The sequence below is a fragment of the Malania oleifera genome, chromosome 12 (genome assembly GCF_029873635.1).
Source record: "Malania oleifera isolate guangnan ecotype guangnan chromosome 12, ASM2987363v1, whole genome shotgun sequence".
NCBI classification, from domain to species: Eukaryota; Viridiplantae; Streptophyta; class Magnoliopsida; order Santalales; family Ximeniaceae; genus Malania; species Malania oleifera.
In genome coordinates this window covers 24,798,197-24,817,294 of record NC_080428.1, presented here as the reverse complement: position 1 = coordinate 24,817,294, position 19,098 = coordinate 24,798,197, and the positions used below count along the sequence as shown (strand labels likewise).

The window sequence follows — 19,098 nt, the reverse complement described above, 5'->3', positions numbered from 1 at the left end:
ATTCTTAATAGAATCATCTTATGAAAGTACCATTAGTCCTTCTCTTCAAATTTTTTGGTGTATCATTAGTGGGACACCATTTTTCCTTCTTCTAGCTAGGTTGAGGAGCCCTACTAGAAATTCAACATTTTCCCACCCTCTATGGATGGTTCAAGGTTCTATTATTGTAATTTATATTGTCTTATAGGGTGCAAAGTGATAGTCATGCAGAAAGTATAGCCAAAAAAGGCATACATGCTTTAAAAAAAAAAAAAAAAAAGAGCAATCCCATGAAAATATTCCACAAGATAGACAAATAGATAATAATAAAGACATTCTTTGGATTTAAAAAGGAAGGAAATTACATCCGACTCATTCAATTTTAAAAAAAAATATATGTTTACTTATTGAAAAAAAAAAAATTCAATGAGGGGTAAGCTCCTAGTGATAAGGAAAATAGTTAACAATTGAACAACTACATAAAGGTGTAAAATATCAAAAGTAAATGAATCAAACATTCTTCATTTGAGATCAATATGCCATATCTAGACTATTTACAACTAAACCCCTATGATTTAGAAGCAAATTGATCTTGACATTCAAATTTTCTTCTTCCTTAATCTAGAACGTCTATACACTAGCATCAATCAAATCTTGTATCTTGTGCTTCAATATAATGCAGTTCTCAGTGGAATATCTTAGGGAATTTATGTAGAACTCACAAGTTACATTTGGGTTGTGCCACTTTTGAGAGGATCAGACTTTAGAAGGACAGGGGCAATTCTGCCTTGAGCAAATAACTTTTGATACAACTCGGGGAGTGGGAGAGGTAAGATACTAAATTCTCTCTTGGATTTGGGGATCTTAGAGGCATCTTGGTTCTATAATTAGGCATAGGTGGCTTGCGGGTAGACCAATGGAGTGTGGTTTTGGTTTGATGCTTCATCGCAACCTGCATTGTTCACAACACTATTCTCTTTCTTGTTGCCTTCTTTCCTTAAGAAGGGAGTTTTTTTATTCATGGCAGCATATCCAACAACTTGCCTGTCCTCAAGCTCATTTACACCTTTTACCCCACGACCACAATTTTTGTGAATTTTGTCAGACTAGGACTTAGTAACTTGTCAGAGTATATGCCTTGGAAAGTTCCAAAAAAGATCTCCACCATATCTTTGTTGTGGATTGGTGGTTGGACTTGTGCTGCTATCTCTTTCCAACACAGTGCATACTCTTAAAATGTCTCAATCCTTTTCTTTTCCATGCTTTTGAATTACAACTTGATAGAGCCTATATCAATGTAAAAATGATAATGTATCAGGAAGGCATTTGCTAAGTCTTTCCATTAATATACGATGCTCTTATCTAATGAGACATACCATCATAAAGCTAGTTTGGTGAGCCTTTCATGGAACACATGTATCAGTAACTTGTGTGATTTTTCGCACGCATCATCATTTTTCTTGCATGCACCTGCTAATGAGTCTTCTAGAACTTGGTTTCATTGTATTTGTCAAACTACAACGTTTTGAACTTAGAGGGCATGTTCAAATCAATAAATAAGCATAGTTCCTCAAATTCACTGCCTCCATGATCCTGTATTCCTTGGATAATTTTTAGACGTTCCTTTAGATAAGCCATTTAGTCATTTACTAAACATTCATCCTCTGTTTGATTTTTTTTTTTTGTAGTTAGTACTTGAGGCGTGGGGAGATTGAGAGGTTGCTCACCTAAATGGTTTTCCATTGTGGATGAAGAAGTGTGGTCCACTACAACCTTTTTCGCGTGCATCATCATTTTTCTTGCATACACCCGCTAATGAGTCTTCTAGAACCTGATTCCATTGTATTTGTCAAACTACGAGTTTTGAACTTAAAGGGCATGTTCAAATCAATAAATAAGCATAGTTCCTCAAATTCACTCCCCCATAATCCTGTATTCCTTGGATAATTTTTAGACGTTCCTTTAGATAAGCCATTTAGTCATTTACTAAACATTCATCCCTTGTCTAATTTTTTTTTTTTTTGTAGCTAGTACTTGAGGGGTGGGGAGATTGAGAGGTTGCTCTCCCAAATGGCTTTCCATTGAGGATGAAGAAGTGTGGTCCACTACAACCTTTCCTTTCACTAATGCCATCAATTATGCCAAGATTTTTCTCAAGGTTTGATCCTCTTGTTGGAATATCCTTCACCCAACTGCCCCTCTTGAGTACTCGTTTCCTTAGTCTTGAGTCAGGTAATGATAGGTTATGTGCAATGAGCTAAGCTTGCGTTAAGTACAAAATATTGCCTAGAACCAGAGGAAGGGACACAAAGAATATACACGAATTAAAATCAAATTTAGTACAAATATTCAAATTCAACAACCACAACTATGAAAAAGGAACCATTGCTCATATCAGGTTACACTGTTATTTGAGTTCTTAAATTTGTGGTCCATGTGAAGGATTTCGCCCTACAAGGATCACATTACTTCGCTTCATGAAATTGAAATGGAGGATTTCACAACTAAATCTTCTACATCACTCATCCCAATGAGTTATAATATAACCCCGAAGTATAACTGTAATGACCCCAAAGTTTTGCTATATTGTTTTTTTTCACATACTAATAACCCTCTGATACCATAAAACGTAGTCAAAGTCAACCTGGACCCATAGGTATCAAGGATTCACCTGTTTATACATACATGTCATCTAAGCAGGGAAACTATAACATACTTAACTTATATACAATACTAAAGTTTCACTGTTTCTACATATACACATATACACCCCCAAAATCCATCCTGTCTCCAACTCGATTACTTACCCTATAACTGAGGTAATACCAACGAACTCCTCTATCACGGAGCTCGCTCCACTCGCCTATTAGGGTTTCTTGAAATATTTGTAATGCTAGGGTGAGACACCTCTCAGTAAGGGAAATAAACTAATATCAATATGTGCTAACATGAGTTTAATCGTGTTATAACCATATACTGCAAATAATGTAATCATTATATATGTATCTTAAGTTGTAACTGATAATGCATGAAAATCTGTACTTTTTAAACATAATGTTACTATAACATAATGAATTTTCATATCATTTAAATCATCTGTTAAATCTATATATTACTAAATTCTTATACTAGATGTATAAATGTAAATCATGAATTAACCCCGCATGACTCAGGTTGTGCAGCCCGTAGGTTGGACTTAACGCTGGCTGGCCTACCAGGTTAAGTCAAACATGACATAACTACGCACAATTGTCCACCCTGTCTGGTCTGCCCATCCTACTCTTTATCAAACCTCTAACGGATCAGTACGCAGTGGGTATCCTACACACCACCTACACTTCGGGGCTAATCAGCCTCCGACCCACACTTCCTAAATAGTGTGGTTGCACTATCAGTTATACACCAATCTAGTCCGCCTATCCTACTCTTTGTCAAACCTTTAATGAGTCGGCACATAGTGGGTATCCTTCTCTCCAATCTAACTAGCTAGAAACGGTACCGTACTCATAACATACGTAACCATCCAGGTTCTATTACTATATAATACATTTCACATAATATATTTATGTTCATCAATAACATTTTCATATTTCTGAAATAAAATCTAACTTTTACATAGTTATGAAAAAAAGCTGCATTTCATAATTTCTCAATAAATTTTCATATTAAAACTGATCACGGCATCTACACCGGCTATACTATCACGACATTTGCGCCGACTTAAATCTACGTCAACTATATCATCATAATATACTGGAAATATCTTAACTTTTGTACTGTTTATGATCTTTCTAAAAATTACTGTAAAATCATACTTATTCTATGAAATAATAACATATTCTAACATGTTGTTATAACATTAAACTTATACTTATGCCACACGAGTGAGTTCTATTCTGTATTATACTATTACATGCTATAAAATTTGTTTTCTTTGTTCAACACCAGTATTCCCAAAAACTACATTAATTCATAAATAAATTTCTGAAACATATACTGTATAATAAACATTAAATTTTTCTAAAAATCCTGACTTAATCTATTCCCTTACCTATTTCTTGAGAAGCCTGTAGAAAACCCTAAATCACGCCTACGACTTTCAAAACTCCAAACCCTGAAATTGCATTAATCCTAGTTTAATCAACTCAAACCCCAGTATATTACCATCTTACACCTTTCCTAGGTTCACATATACCAAATAATCACATAAACCCTAAAATAACTAACTTACCTTGATTTTGGAATAGTGCCCAAGCACCCCAAATCAGAAATCCGCTCTAGTTAAGTTGTAGAGAATCTCCTCGAGATCATCGTGGTAACTTTCGATCGTCGAAATGAGGAAAAATAGAGCTGAATCTGAAGAGAGAAGGAGGAAGATCCGAAGTAGAGAGAGAAAGTGAAGAGAGAAATGAAATATTTGCTGAAAATCTGATTCTTAACATATATATACTGCTGCCATGTGGCTTTGTTGACGAGACATGTGTACTCGTTGATGAGTCAAAGATGGGTGTTTGTCGACAAATATGATGAATTCATCGATGAACCCTCAATGGCCTAAATTTCCTGCTCTCAGTATCTTCTCATCGACAAGACATGTGTACTTTGTCGACGAGATCTAGAAGGATGTTCGTCGACGAGAACCCTGGGTTCGTCGACGAATTCTTGCTGATGCTCCTTCATATAATATATTTTCCTTCTTTTCTTTTCCTTATTTATTTTATTTTAATTCTATTATATTTTCTGGGTCTCTACAATAACAACCCACCAATTAATAGACACAATAAGGCTCCTTGTGTCCTAACTAAATATCGTGGCAAGGTTCACATGTTCATCATTGTAGGCTCTATATTAGAGTGAAGTGAAGTTCAAGTACTAGTGCAAAGCTTCAACTGTATTTCTTAAAACTGTAAAGGCTCCCAGACTATCCTTGATGATGCCATTATTGGCTAGCAAGGTCTCCCGTCCTTAGTCATTAAAGACTTTGAGCAGACAAGGTTCAATTTGAGTGACGGATTTTGTGAGACCTATACAAAGGGCGGCACCTCCAAGCGGTCTTCACTACTATCCCTCTCCTAATTCTAGTAGGTTAGAACCCAAGTATAAAGGTCATGTAGTGCTAGTGAATAGTGTGTGTGGGAGCTATAACAATCACATAAAAAATTAAAAAAAAAAAAACAACAACAACAACAATAAAAGAAATCAATTTTCACCGTAATTTATACAACCAAACATATCACAAGGAGACAACTGACTATAGAAGATTCAACAACACCAACAATGCAGATGAGTCAATTATAAACCCAGAAATCAGAAAACAAAAAGAAAACCACACATATACAAGAAGTAGCTCGACTCTCTGAGTGTCCCTAGTAGAGTCACCAAGCTATCAACACAAAATTTTGATTTGAGAGTGTGCTAACGAATGCAATTCCCTCAAACAAGAAGTTAAAATGGTGGACAAAGACTCTAAGAAGATACAAAATATTGAAAATATGGAGTCGACATCTTCATTATTTGTTTAGGGAAAATAAAGGAAAGAACCTTGTAAGGTCTATGACAAGTATAACATTCGGGAGTACATTTGCGCATAAAGAAGGTGATTAACCAAACATTATAAGGGGTATCAGTTAACTAGCACCCCTGTTGACATCCTTTATAAGAATGATTACCATTGTGTGTGTGTGTGTGTGTGTGTGTGCGCGCCTTAACTAGTAGAAAGAGAAGGAAGAAAAATTCCCCTTTTAGGTCATCTAGTAAGACATCACCGTCCAAGAGCCCAAACAAGAAGGTTAGGAACCCTGATATCCCCTTGTTTTGAAAAGGTCTAGCCTTAGGAAACCCTAGATTTTGGAAAACAGAAAGGAAAAAAGAGGAAAGGATGAAAAAAACCTATGATTTTCAATGAACGAATTCCAATATGATTTCAAAATCAAGGATCACGGGAAGTCATCATTAAGACATTTCAATTTAAACTAAGGATTAAATGGACAAGATGCATTGACTGAGTATATAATTAATGGAGATTATGAGTTCCATGAATGAAATTAAGAATTTAATGATGATAAGGTTGAAAATTTTATCATCTAAATCAAGAATTTATAAATGGTGAGTTTTAAATCCTAGTTGGAATCGAGACTTTAATTATGATGAATTTAAAAATTCTTGATTGAAATCAAGAATTTAAAGGTGATGAAGGTTCAAATCCAAGATTAAAATTGAGAATTTAATAATTATTGAGTTGAAAAAAATCCTTATTGAAATCAAGAATTTAATGGGGATGAAAATTGAAATTATGTATTAAAATCAAGGATTTAATGGTGATGAAATTGAAAAATCTACTGATTGAAATAAAAAATTTATGGAGATGGGGAATACTTTCAATTTGCAATTAGTTATTGAAAGAGATTATAAAAGTAGAAGATATTCAAGATTCAAAAAATGGAAAGTTTCCTTTTGAGAAGAGAATACTTGAAAAAATTAAGAGAATTTTGAAACATATTACTAGGTTTCATCATCAACCATAAAAGGAAAAATTTAAACTCAAATCAAAAAATTTTTTTTGCAAAGGTGGCATTTTGAAAAATGAGGGAGGAATTCCAAGTTTTCCCTTCGCATTTCAAACCTGTGGTACAATCACCTACTCTCATTCACCCATATGAACTTAAGTAAGGGTAGCTGTCTTGTACCTAGGGAGGGAAAAGAGAAAGTCGTCATATGGTGGAATTCTCTTTTCTATCACATTATAAGTCGACATGAAAATTATGCTGGTTAAACATAGCTTAATTTCTAAGATGAGTCTCAAAAAGTGCATTCAAAGTCAATTTAATTGCAATAAATGATGCAAATAATCATGGAAGAAAATTAAGCATAAATTAAATATGCAAATTAATGAAACAATTAATACAAGTCAATTAAATTCCAAAAAATGACGCTACTAAATGGGAGTTGAACAAGTATAAATCAAATATACAAATAAACCAAGCTATTAGCATAAGTCAAATGACCTTTCTCATTCTCAAAAACCCACCAAGCAATTACAGACTCCCTTTCTCTCCTTTTTTTTTTTTTTTTTACCATTTTTTCAAATTTTTTAAATGAAATATTTTATTATGTCACTAAAACACTTTATTTGCCAAAGGAAAATATTTTTTATGTTTAAATTGTTTTCCTTTTCTTTGGAAAAATATATTTTAAATAAGAATTGAAAAGAAAAGAATTAAAAAAGAAAAGAAAAGAAAAGAAAAGAAAATTTTCAAATCCTAAAACAAACAAGCTCAAAGCCAGCATATGTCAATCATTCAAATTTTATGGTTATCATGGAATAATTTATGCCAAATATCAAATATGAACTAAAGAATTTTCAAATCCTAAGACATATATGATCTATCCGAGATAAATATACAAAAAGTTGCATACGATGTTAAAACCATACCTTGTATGTGCTCTTTCCAAAGAATAAGGAAACTTTATAAATCCAAGTGGCTTTAAGGATCGATATACAACAAACTCCCTCCTTATATGTGTCACTCCAAAACCCAAGAGATTAAAGCAAGCTCCTTGAGTCTACAAAGATTCAATGGATAGTATGAAACACTATTTTTCTTCATACGTTCTTTCTCGAAGGATGAACATAGATTTCTTTCTTTATCCCTCTACTTAATGTAGTCTCTTGTCCCCACCATTTTTTATGTGTAAGCTCATGAATGTAAGTCCAAGAGTGTGCTCTCTCTCTCTCTCTCTCTCTCTCATGTGCAAACTTCCTTTAGCGTGTGTTCTCTCCCCATCCTAGACTCCTATTTATAGGCAAAATGGGCTGGGGTTAAAAAATTAAAAAATTCCCAAAGCATCCCTAGGTGCAAGGAAAAATTGCTTTGTTCCCCTTTAAGGTGTTTGGAGATACCTAAAGGGTTGTGCTAGCCCAAGATAGGCTAACTTAACTTGAATAAAGGCCCAAATTGTCCAATTGAGGCCCCAAGGGACCTCAAAAACACAATTAAGATTATGTATACACAAAAAGGTTTAAAACCTTTCTTATGCATGCTAATTAGTGCAAATAGGGTCCAATCAAAAATGGGTATCAATAGGCACAAAGGAGCAATTTATATCCCTTTTATTGGAGTTTGGTAAAAAAATGACATCTTTATCTTATCCTAATATCTTAATTCAAAGATGTTAGTAAAAAGGGCTGCTATTGATAGTCATTTTTTGACCAAACAAATTTAACCCAAATGAAGATATAAAAATCAAAGGAAAATAAAGAGAAACATAACAATTTCTTCACAAGGTAGTTGATCGGCCTCTTAGGGGGGTTGGCTGGCCTTCCCTCTAAAAATAGTCATTGGCGCCGCCCATAGGTGGTCGACTAGTTTTTGAAGACGGTCGACTAGTCCAACCGATATTCAAAATTTTGACTTGTTTTGCATGTAATTGGCTAGAGATTCTGGGTTGACCATATTTCCATTAATGCCACATGTTAACCTCCAACATTAGTTGTTGATGGTTAGTGGTTATTGATAGTTATTTCAAATTTAAGTTTTCAAAATTCAAATTCAAAAAGTTTTTTTCCTCCCTTAAATTGAAGGTTTATAAAAGAACCTTCGAGAGAGGTTATGGCAATCTAAGTTGGAGCAAGGGAAGGATTTCAAGGCATGTTTGTGGGTTATATGGGGTTTTCATTTGAAGAAAAGAAGAAAGAGAAACCACAATCCTCTTCTTTTGAAAGGGATTTTGGGGGTGTGATGCAAAGTGAGCAACCTTCCACTTAATCTATAGAGGTTCATTTTTCTAAGAGGTTGGTGTCTAACCTTTTACTTCATTCACTTCTACTTATTTAGTGAATTTTGACATGTTAAAGCATTTTTATGTTTTCTTAAATGTATTTATTTATGTTTCATGATTTCTTCATTATTCCATGTCAAAAATGCCTACTAGATATTACAGAATATGTTTCTATCAAGATTTCATAGAAAGAAGCATGTTCAAATGCCAAAATTCCAAGTTTATGTTCAAGCAATTTACTGACCCCTTTCCTTTTTGAAAATATAATCATTGACTACAAGCAATAGATCGATCTTGCTTAAGTGGTTGACTGCCAAATCTCGAAAGTGTTCTTTTTGTACTCTCTCTTGATTCCCTTTGGGTTTTCAAGCCTTTTGTGTTTCTACACATGGTAAAACACACTTGACTAATTTTGATTGTTCTTTTATTAAAGTTTTTGTGGGTTTTCTCCAAAAAATTAATTTTTTCATCAAAACAAATGGATTTGCATGAGTTTTCATAAAAAAAATTCAAGTTTTTGCAAAGTATTCAAATTGTTTGGAGTCATGCATTCATGAAGTGGCGTTTGGATGTTCTCTAATATTTTTAAATCATGTCAAGTCACATTTGTGGTTCTCCCTCCAAAAATCAACATTTTTTTTTTCAAAATGATTCTATGATTTTCCTTTAAAATAAACCAAACATATCTTTTAGAAAATTTAACTTTTTTGTGAGGAATGGTGTATTCCTAAGAGGGGGGAGGGGGTGAATTGGGTATTTAAAAATTCTAGGTCAAATAAGTCCTAATTTTGAAATCATAACCAGTAACTTAAACCTATGGTTTTTCAAACAATCTCAAATCCCCCAAATAAACAAGTACGCGGATATTTAAAACAAATATAACATTCACAATTAAATTAAATATAGGCATACAAGTGTGGAAAGTAAATAGCGTAGAGAAAAAAGAGAGTACAAACGCAGATTTTTACGAGGTTCAGTTGTACCCGCCTACATCCTTGCTTCAAGGCGACTCACTTGAGGATTCCACTATACTACTCACTTAACCAGGTGGAGCAAAGTCATTTACAAATCTCCTTATAGGGTGGAGTCTCCCTCTTTAGACGATACCACACGCCTGGCACACTCCTTACAAGATGGAACCCTCCTCTTCAAGCATTACCCTACGCCTAACACATGGTTCACTACCTGAACTGCAGGGATACAAAGATGATAAAAATTAATTTGTGTACAAATAAAATGCTTCTATGATAAGCAGAGATGTACAACATAAAGTCTAAAACACTTTCACAAGATATGAAGTAAAGCTCAGTAGAGTATGTGTATTTTTCACAATAATATTTTTGTAATCTTTGAATAAGATGTATATGATATATACTTCAAAGATTCAACCCTAATAAATATTTCTCCAAAGATATTTTTCAATATAAGTATGTAAAAGAAGCTAGGGTTTAGTTCTCAAAGCCTTTTTGCAAATAATAAGAAAGATGATCTTTAAGTAAAATGTGTCTGAAAATAAATGCTCAAATATTCAAATATAATAAATGATTTCTCTCACAAAATTTTAGCAATAAATGATGTTAGGAGAAATTTGATTTTTGCTCTCAAGAAATAATTTTCAAATGAAAGAATTAATGAGTAAAAATGCTCTTTACTTTTTGATAGGATGAGTGAAATTTAAAGCTCAATATTTTCTTGCAACAAAATGGATTCTCCAAAAAGGTTTTCAAAGAAAGAAGTAGGAGAACTTAGGATTTCTCTCTCAAAAATTGACTTTTCAAGATGAGGAGAATAGAAGAGAGAAAATGCCCTTTGATTTTAAATCGAAATGCCCAAAAATATGTAGAATATAAGATGATATGCTCAACAACCATTTTAAAAGCATTGGGCAAGGTATTTATAGTGTTTTTCAAATTATGATCGTTATCTGACTGTTGGAGGGATAAAATAATATTTTATTTTGAAATTTCCGACTGTTGGGAGCTCAAAATTGCCTGAACCCGAGAGGTTCGATCGACTGGTAGTGGCTCCGTTCAACCAGGCCAAGGCAAAATTCAAATCACCTAGGTTCGGCCGATTGGGGCTCAAGATCCGGTCTGCCAAATCATTAGATTGGTCGACTGAGGCTAATTAGGCCCTCAAGGGTTGGTCGACTGAGGCCTTAACAGAATCGAAATTCTGGCCATGTGTTATTGTCGGTCGACAGGGCTTTACAAGCCGGTCAACTAGGCACTTTGAAAAACTGAGTTTTAGCCTCTTTTTGACATCAAAACTATTTCAAAACCTTTATATGATTTTATCATTTATGAAAAAAAATTTGCATGAAAGAATCTTATGTCCTAAGGTCTTTCTACGGTCAGTCTATGGTCCATTGAGCTTTCAACATATCATGCAAGACATGCAATATTACAATCAAATCTAAATGCATTTACAACAGAAAAATGAATGTCTTCACTTCCTTGCTCTTCAACTCTTCATGGAATACGCCAAACGAAATGTGCTTTAAGTTCTTCATGGTTTCCATTTCCCCTTTACCTTATGTGTGCTGAATTGCAATCATGTTCAAACATTAAATACACACATAAGATCCAGATGGTTTGTAATTATCAAAATGGGATTGAACTCAAAAAGTAAACATTTTTAATGAACCATTTATGATGTGGATATTGAACGGATTAAAAAGTTTTTTTTTTTGAAAAAATAGCTTGAGAGATTTCAAGTAGAGTTTTATGATTTTCCTCTTAAGGAAATCAAATCATGTAAATTCAAATGTTTTCTTATAAAATAACCCTAAAAATATTTTTAAACTTACATTAAAAACATTTTTTTTGGAAACTACAGATGGTTTGATTCCTCTTTTGAGATATAGGAAGTTTACTTTCTAAATCTAGCTAAAAAAAAATAAATAAAAAAAACCCAAATTCTTTATTCTTTTCTTTATGGTGTATGTATTTATATATGTCTTGTATGTTTTGATTGATTAGACATTAAAGTAGTAGGACTTTTATGAGGTTAAGTCCTTTGCACATGTTCTATAAAAGCCTTTTTAAAGGGGTAAGGATGGGATAACTTTCTAAAATGAACACCAAAAGGAATGCAAGAAAGCGAAGGGCGGTCAATTAGCCTTTGTAGGCGGTCGACTCCTTGGTTTTCAAAAAATGAATTTCATATTTTCCAAAACTTCAAAAGTTTGTTTCTAGAAGATTATTTCAAAATGGGATGTACACACACACACACACACAAGGTAAGCACGATAACCATTAAAAGGAATGGGTGATTTAGAGTGCTAGTATTTAATTAAAAAAGAATTTAAAGTATTATATTCCCTATTCACAAATGTAGTCTCCTAATTAGTCTCCTTTTAAAATATTTTCCTTTATTTTTTCTTTTCAAAAATTAAAATAAAGTGGCGAAAAAATGAAAAATAAAATAAAGAAAAAGACAATTTAGATGAATCAATGATTTGGAAGTTTACATTAATTTTAAAATGGTTACCAAATATTGGCATTCCAAGCAGATCCACAAAACCTGATGTCAACAATGAGCTATTAAAGGAAAAGGGAAAAATAGTGAGAAGATTGCATAATCACTTGGGCTTAAGGTAGACAACTTATAAAGAAAATGTTATTGGATGTAAACTAGTTGACAAATAAAAATTTATGAACATGTTTAATAAGAAATGTACTGGTGCAACAATTCACACTACATACTTCTTGCAAGATATTCAAAAGTTAAGATACCATGTAAAAGAATATTGAATAGAAATAAAAAGAATCTAGTAAAAGTGAAGATGGAGCAAATAGGAGTAATTGGACTTCAATTAGGTCATGCTTTGAATTTTATGAACACAACCTTAAGTACCTCCATAATGAGGAATTTGATTTCTATTCTCTTTGGAAAAGATGGGGTTGTCTTTTTTTTTTTTGGTAATGGAAAAGTTTTATGCATTACAATTTTACTATGGTTGGATTTGACATTTCATGAAATAGTTTGTATAAAGTTTATCTAGACTCGTATTTGCTATTCTCTTGTTTTGTCTTCTATTATGAATATTGTTGCTGGTCCCAAAGGAATCATAGTTAACAAAAACTCTTTCTTGTGAGGGTATAGACATTTAGGGCATATTTTTAGAGAGAACTACGGGATTGATTAAGGAAGATGTACTTGATCTATTTTTTGTTTTCTAGATTTAGATTGATGTTTGATTTAATGAAGGAAAACTCACAATTAGAACTACAATCAATGGGCTACTAGGGACTAAGGGGTTTTAGATTTTTTTACATAAATATTTGCGACACATAACATTTGTGACCATTACTATTCCTATTACCATTAGTAACTGCATATGTTTTATCATCTTATTATGCATAAAATGTTTGACTTTTTAAGTGCCTTCAAACTAGGAATCTCAAATATTGGGATATCAAATGAAGGAAACTTGAAGATCAATATGGAGAATATAGTCAAGTTGAAGGAGGAGCGTATAAGAGTAGTTATACTTCAATGAGTTTCTGGCCATATGTTGAACTTTAAAATACACTGGCATATTTTAAATATGATTTTAACTTTTCTTTGGAATGAATGGGGTTGCACTTTTTCAATTTGGTAATGAGAAATCCATTTTGTATTATAACTTTGCAATGATTCAATATGGTAGTTTGTGTAATGGTTTGTATAAAATCGATATAGGATTTTTACACCTCCTATAAGTTGCAAATGTTTTATCACCACACTCTCCTTATGATTTTGTGGAAATTATCCATTAAATTCTTATTCTTTTAGTGCCTTCATTGCTTGAAGTTACCGTTGAGCTGAAGATGAGGAATATGATCAAGATTTTGGGGTTAGATGGAAGTAAGGAGTATTTTAGGAATATTGAAACTAGACATAATTATGGATATTTTGTTAGATTTCTCCAAAAATGGTAAATGCACAATAGACATTGCATTTAGAGTACATTGCACCTAGAGTGCATGATTAGAATGAAACAACAAATAGTTGAAACCGTTCTCTTATGGATACGGTGAGTATAATCATTCAAATTTGCAATTTTTTTTCTTGAAATAATGTATTAAAAACTACTACACATATTCTTAATCATATGCCTAACAGCCATATGAATTGTGGTCAAGCAAGATGCCTAAATTGAATCACTTCTTGGGATTGCAAAGGTATGGAACTTTGTAACCAGCAACTGAAAGAGTTTGATCTAAACATTTAGTGATTTTATTAGCAATTATCATGGCTCAAGAGGCTTTCAATTTTATTATCACTTTAACACAACTAAAGTTAATGAGTCAAATTATGCTATTTTAATCGAGGATAGCATCGATAGTAAGAATTCATAGCCCCACATTGTTGTCTTTATAGAGGAGCATTTCTTTGTTCTTATGCCAATCATCACATCTTCGACTATTAAGACATCTCCATTATTGCTCTTTGGATGGTAATGTGGTTTGAGTATCTATATTGGAAGGATTTGAGGTGCATGGCTAGAAGCATCTTATTTCTAAATTGAGAAATTTCATTTTTGGGCTAAAGCATGCTAATAGACACTAATATCTTAGATTTGTTGAGATTATTCCTTCCTTTAGATTCAACAAAAATGCCATGAACTCATGTATGTACAAAAAGTGAGTGGGAGCATTATTTATATTTGTGCTTTAGGTTGATGATATACTTGCAAGCAACCATCTTACTCTAAATATTGTTGTTAAATTAGTCCGATCCCCCCCCTCCCCTCTTTTTTAGTAAAAAGATTTGTCATGAAAGATTCTAAGGTGTAACTGATTTATGTTAGAGAGCCTATATTGATAAAGTCTTTGATAGGTTGAATATGCTATCTTACTCAACATGTGTTGTAATGCACCAATCTTAAAATGTGATAAACTCTTGAGTTAATGTCTTTAGAATGGCGATACTATAAAATATAAGGGAAGAAAAGGGGTTAAGTGTAGAAAGTGTAAATCTTAAAATCCGTCCAAGTATCAATACATTTTGATATTGTTAATGCAGTTAGTATTCAAAGAGATACTATGTGATCTTGGAGTGAGTCGTTGAAAATTGTGTGTGACATTTACAAGATAACAAAGATTTCAGCCCATGTGGTCACCTCAGGGTGTTTAGATGTTTTGATGCTAATTATGTTGGTTACCTAGATTATGGGAAGTACACTTCTAGATGTGTATTTATGATGGTAGGAAGAGTTGCTTCATAAAATAGTGTTAGGATAGATACTAAAAACCACCTCAACTTCTAGATGTGGTAATGCAATTTTCTCTTAGAGCTTCATATTGTCGATCCTATTTCAAGGCTGCTCATGATATTTTTGGATATATTTGTTTTCGTCTCTTGTAACAAAGGTTCTTTAGGTTCAAAGTATATTAACAAAACATATTTGTTTATAAGAAGAAATTTAAAGAATTTCAAAATTACACTAAGCATGTAACCACTAACCCTTTAACTGCAGATCCATTAAAGGCATGACTCATAAAACTCATATGAGATTTAGTTAATTAAGTCTTTCAGTGTTTTGGGATCGGGAGAGCTTATGCTACTTTCATTGTTTTATTATTGAGATATGTAATTATAAATTCATGAGAATACTATGCAGTGGTTATTTTATTGTTATTATATGCACATTGATATTCCTCATTAGTCATTATGACAATATTATGAAATATCAAAATTTAGAAAAAATTTGTTTTATTCTCAATAAACTTTTTATTGAAACATAGACATCTTGGAATGCTTCGGACCATTTTGGCAAAACTTGCATCTTCATCACATTTTCACTATGCATTCCTTTATACCAAACTCCATGTTAATCATAATTGTCACAAGTTTTTTATGTATTATAACATGTGATATCCATATTCCTTTGGATATGATAATTTACAACACTGAATAACTATGATTTATTTTGAAACTATAGCATTTGAAAAGTGCTCACTCACATTTGACTCCAGCTACCTACAAAGGTGCCATCAAGATCAAAATAAATTGAGATCATCAAGCTCCTCTGCATATGCAACATCACCAATGTATTGGAAAGCTATTCTAAGTTTCATTTTCTATTGTATGCAATCTGGGCAATGTCTATGGCCCAAGCAACCATAATTGTTTGTATTGAGGTAAATGGTTCTGGTTTGAGCAACTAAAACAGTATGGACAACTTCATTTTATCCAACTCATTTCTGGGAAACAGTTTTGATTCAATATTGACCAACTCACAATTTGAAAAGCAACGCAATAAAGCCAAGTTACAAACCAGATTGAAGTAATAAAATAACATTCATTGAAATCAAAACTAAAGGCGAAGAGCTATAATAATAACATCATAGATAGACCATCATCAGGGAAAAAGACATGCATAAAGGTGAATATTTTTTAATCTCACAGAAACTCACACTTGCTTCTCCTAATCAGTAAATAAAAGAGCCTTGTCAACATGGCCATTACACCTAAGCTATTTAGAATATTTAATACAATTACAATTTATTCCACAGCAAGCAAAACACAATCCCAGATGAAAACTGAATAGCTAAGCAAAAAGAACCTGAGTACTCGAGGGCGTCAAGTCAGAGAAGGCTTCTGGTGCATCAATTACATGCCATCGAACAGAGAAGTTCCACTTCCGTTCATAAGTGCCTTTTAGATTCTGCCTCCTGATATGACCAACAGCAACATGAAGATTCCGACCCACAACATAGATCCTGCAGTCACAAGCATTCACAGAGAAAGGCCTGCAAATCTGCTCTGGTAAAGGCGGCCCTGCAACTGTTTCCCAAGAATCAGTATCCATGTTATAGACCTTTACTTTCATTCTCTCATGCTCTGAAACAACAAACAAATGCCCATGAATCACAACACTTGAACCAGTCCAGCCTTCTTTCAGGCCAACAGCCATATTTTCCCAATTATTGGTTTGTGGGTCATAAACCTGACCCCTGGGAGAGACATAGAAAGGCCACAACCAGCCTTCCGTCACAAGAAGTTTCCCATTGAGGACTGCTGCATCATAGGAGGCCATATTTGTTCCCATACTTGCAATGGGGCGCCAAGTCCCCTTAATGGGGTCCAGAACTTCAGCAGAGTTGAGCTCAAAGAGATCCGAGCTGTTTCCTCCTGCCACATAAATCATCCCATCAATCACTCCACTTGCAAAAGATGACCTAGCAGTAATCATCTGGTTCATGACGGTCCAACGATTTTTCTGCATTTCGTATTTCAACACCAAATCAAGGGGACAGTCCACATCCGATACCATACCACCACAAACATAGAGCGCACCATCATGGGGGATCGAAACACACCTAACTCCATGGAGGCAGACCTTGTCCTTACAAGGCATTGCAGGGATAGTGTGCCAAGAGAAGTGGGTAAGGTCAAGAACCTGCCACTGAATCTTTCCAGTGCATTTATGGAAGGCAAAAACAAATATCCATGGGACTTTAAATCCCATTTCCTTTCTTCGGGTGAAAAACTGTTGCCTACTAAACAACAGATGCCACCGCCTACACACAGCTCTGCACATGGCATGGCTTTGGACTGGAAGCCTGAGGAGACAGTTGAGAGCAACATCATCTGGAAGGCCAGGAATAAGGGGTTCTCCCCTGAGGGACAGTTCAAGCTCTGGGGAAGGATTTAGCAAAGACGATTGGATTACAGCTAGCCGGAACTTTGGGGATAATGTCATTTGAGAATCCCCCAGCTTGTGCACAGGCGCTTGGTGGGATGAAATTCGAACCCGCTGCATCTTGCTCTTAGCTAGGCCCAAAGCCAAAACCCTTGGACAGAAACTAACTATGAAGCCTTTGATCCAATATGTGATTTCTAGTCTATGCTACACAAGTTTTCTAGAGCGCCACAACACATACTCAAATCCCGAATTCATGAATCAAATCTGAACTTCATATATACCTTTTCCATGATTCATTCTTTCACAGTATTTTGTTCAAACAGAAGAATCCCCAAATACAAACTAAAACTACAGACACCGATTCCTTGATTAAAAACTACTCTGCCACTCCACAACACACTATTCACGAAACACAGAAAACACTACAAAAACATGAAACCCCATCTACGATTTACAACTTCGAGAGTCCAAAATGATATAATCCAGCTCGCCTGCGAAGAGAAAAACCGAAAGGCATTAAACAAAAAATCTCAGATGGCCACACCACAGAAACAGCCTACCTCCTCATCTATTTTACCTATTATTCAAGAATGAGAGAGACCCACAAAAGCCCAGTTCTCAAATTTCTAAAGAAAAAAAGGTGTTATTTGCAGTCAGCACAAACCGAGAGGAGCGTTCCCACAAGGGATGTTGTTCTATTCAATCTAAACACTAAATCAACCTACTAGAAAGGAGAACACAGAAAATGAAATTTAAAATCATGAACTCACCGACAAAAAATTGCTCGAAAACTGGCATAAAATGGTGAATCAGTGAGATTTTAGAACTTTGGGGTTAGAAGGGCTATTAAGAATACTGTTCTGCTCCTCTTACACAGCGAGAATCTCACGAGTTACTATGATTCCAACCTCTCCATGCTCTGTGGCAAACATGGCTTTTGGTTGTAGCCAAGTATTATCCAACGCTTGGCGTGGATGGGGAGCGTTTTACAATTCCGTAGTTGATGTGAAGCCTTAGTCACGCGCCAATCCCGCGTCTGCACGTCGCCGTTCCTCAGACATTAGATCCGTTATATTGTATTAGTGTAACGCCGTTCCTCAGACATTAGATCCGTTATATTGTATTAGTGTAACTCCACGGTTTCCGGCATAAAAACAAAAAATATTCTCATAAAGTCATGGCTAGCCACCATGTACATGTTTTTCTCTAAAACTTTATATTTATTTTTAAAAATAATTAATAATTAAAATTATTTAATTTTTTTTTAAAAGAATATTAAAGTTAATTATAAAGATATTTTAGGATAATTAATTATACCAGTGTTTTAAATTGACTTTATTTTTAGGGATTGAGTTTTCTCTTTTTTATGTATATATCTTTAGCTATTAACTTTTTTAAAAAAATTAAAAGATATTTATATAGAAATAACGTTGGCATTTGTGAAAAATAACATTGAAGGAGAATCTCCTTAATAATATTAGCGACATTTATATCACAATTATTAGTTTCTTTTAAAAACTAAAAAAATATTTATATAGGAGTAAGTTGGCATTTGTAAAATTTGACACTAAAGGAAAATCTCCTTTATATTATTGGAGATAATATGCAGGTTTTTGTGGAAATATTGTAAGAAAAGATGTAGTCCTAAGAGGGGGGTGAATTGGGTATTTAAAAATTTAATGATAATGTTTTCACAAATTTAA

The 19,098-nt window shown here is 33.8% G+C and overlaps 1 protein-coding gene across 4 annotated transcripts; it reads right to left on the bottom strand.

The window, feature by feature from the left end:
• Positions 1–9,606: 9,606 nt before the first annotated feature.
• Positions 9,607–18,440, bottom strand: LOC131145002 (F-box/kelch-repeat protein At1g30090). Of its 4 annotated transcripts, XM_058094017.1 has the most exons (5): positions 18,166–18,308; positions 17,973–18,021; positions 16,313–17,886; positions 12,250–12,299; positions 9,607–11,299 (listed from the first exon to the last, which is right to left on the bottom strand). In XM_058094017.1, the coding sequence occupies exons 3-5, from the start codon at positions 17,510–17,512 to the stop codon at positions 11,266–11,268; spliced, it is 1,284 nt and encodes a 427-aa protein (XP_057950000.1). In that variant the 5' UTR covers positions 17,513–17,886; positions 17,973–18,021; positions 18,166–18,308; the 3' UTR covers positions 9,607–11,265. The 4 variants fall into 4 exon arrangements, with proteins under 4 accessions (XP_057950000.1, XP_057949998.1, XP_057950002.1 ...); XM_058094015.1 differs by lacking the exon at positions 17,973–18,021 and having other exon boundaries at positions 18,166–18,355; XM_058094019.1 differs by lacking the exons at positions 9,607–11,299; positions 12,250–12,299 and having other exon boundaries at positions 16,113–17,886; positions 18,166–18,371.
• Between the last annotated feature and the right edge of the window lie 658 nt (positions 18,441–19,098).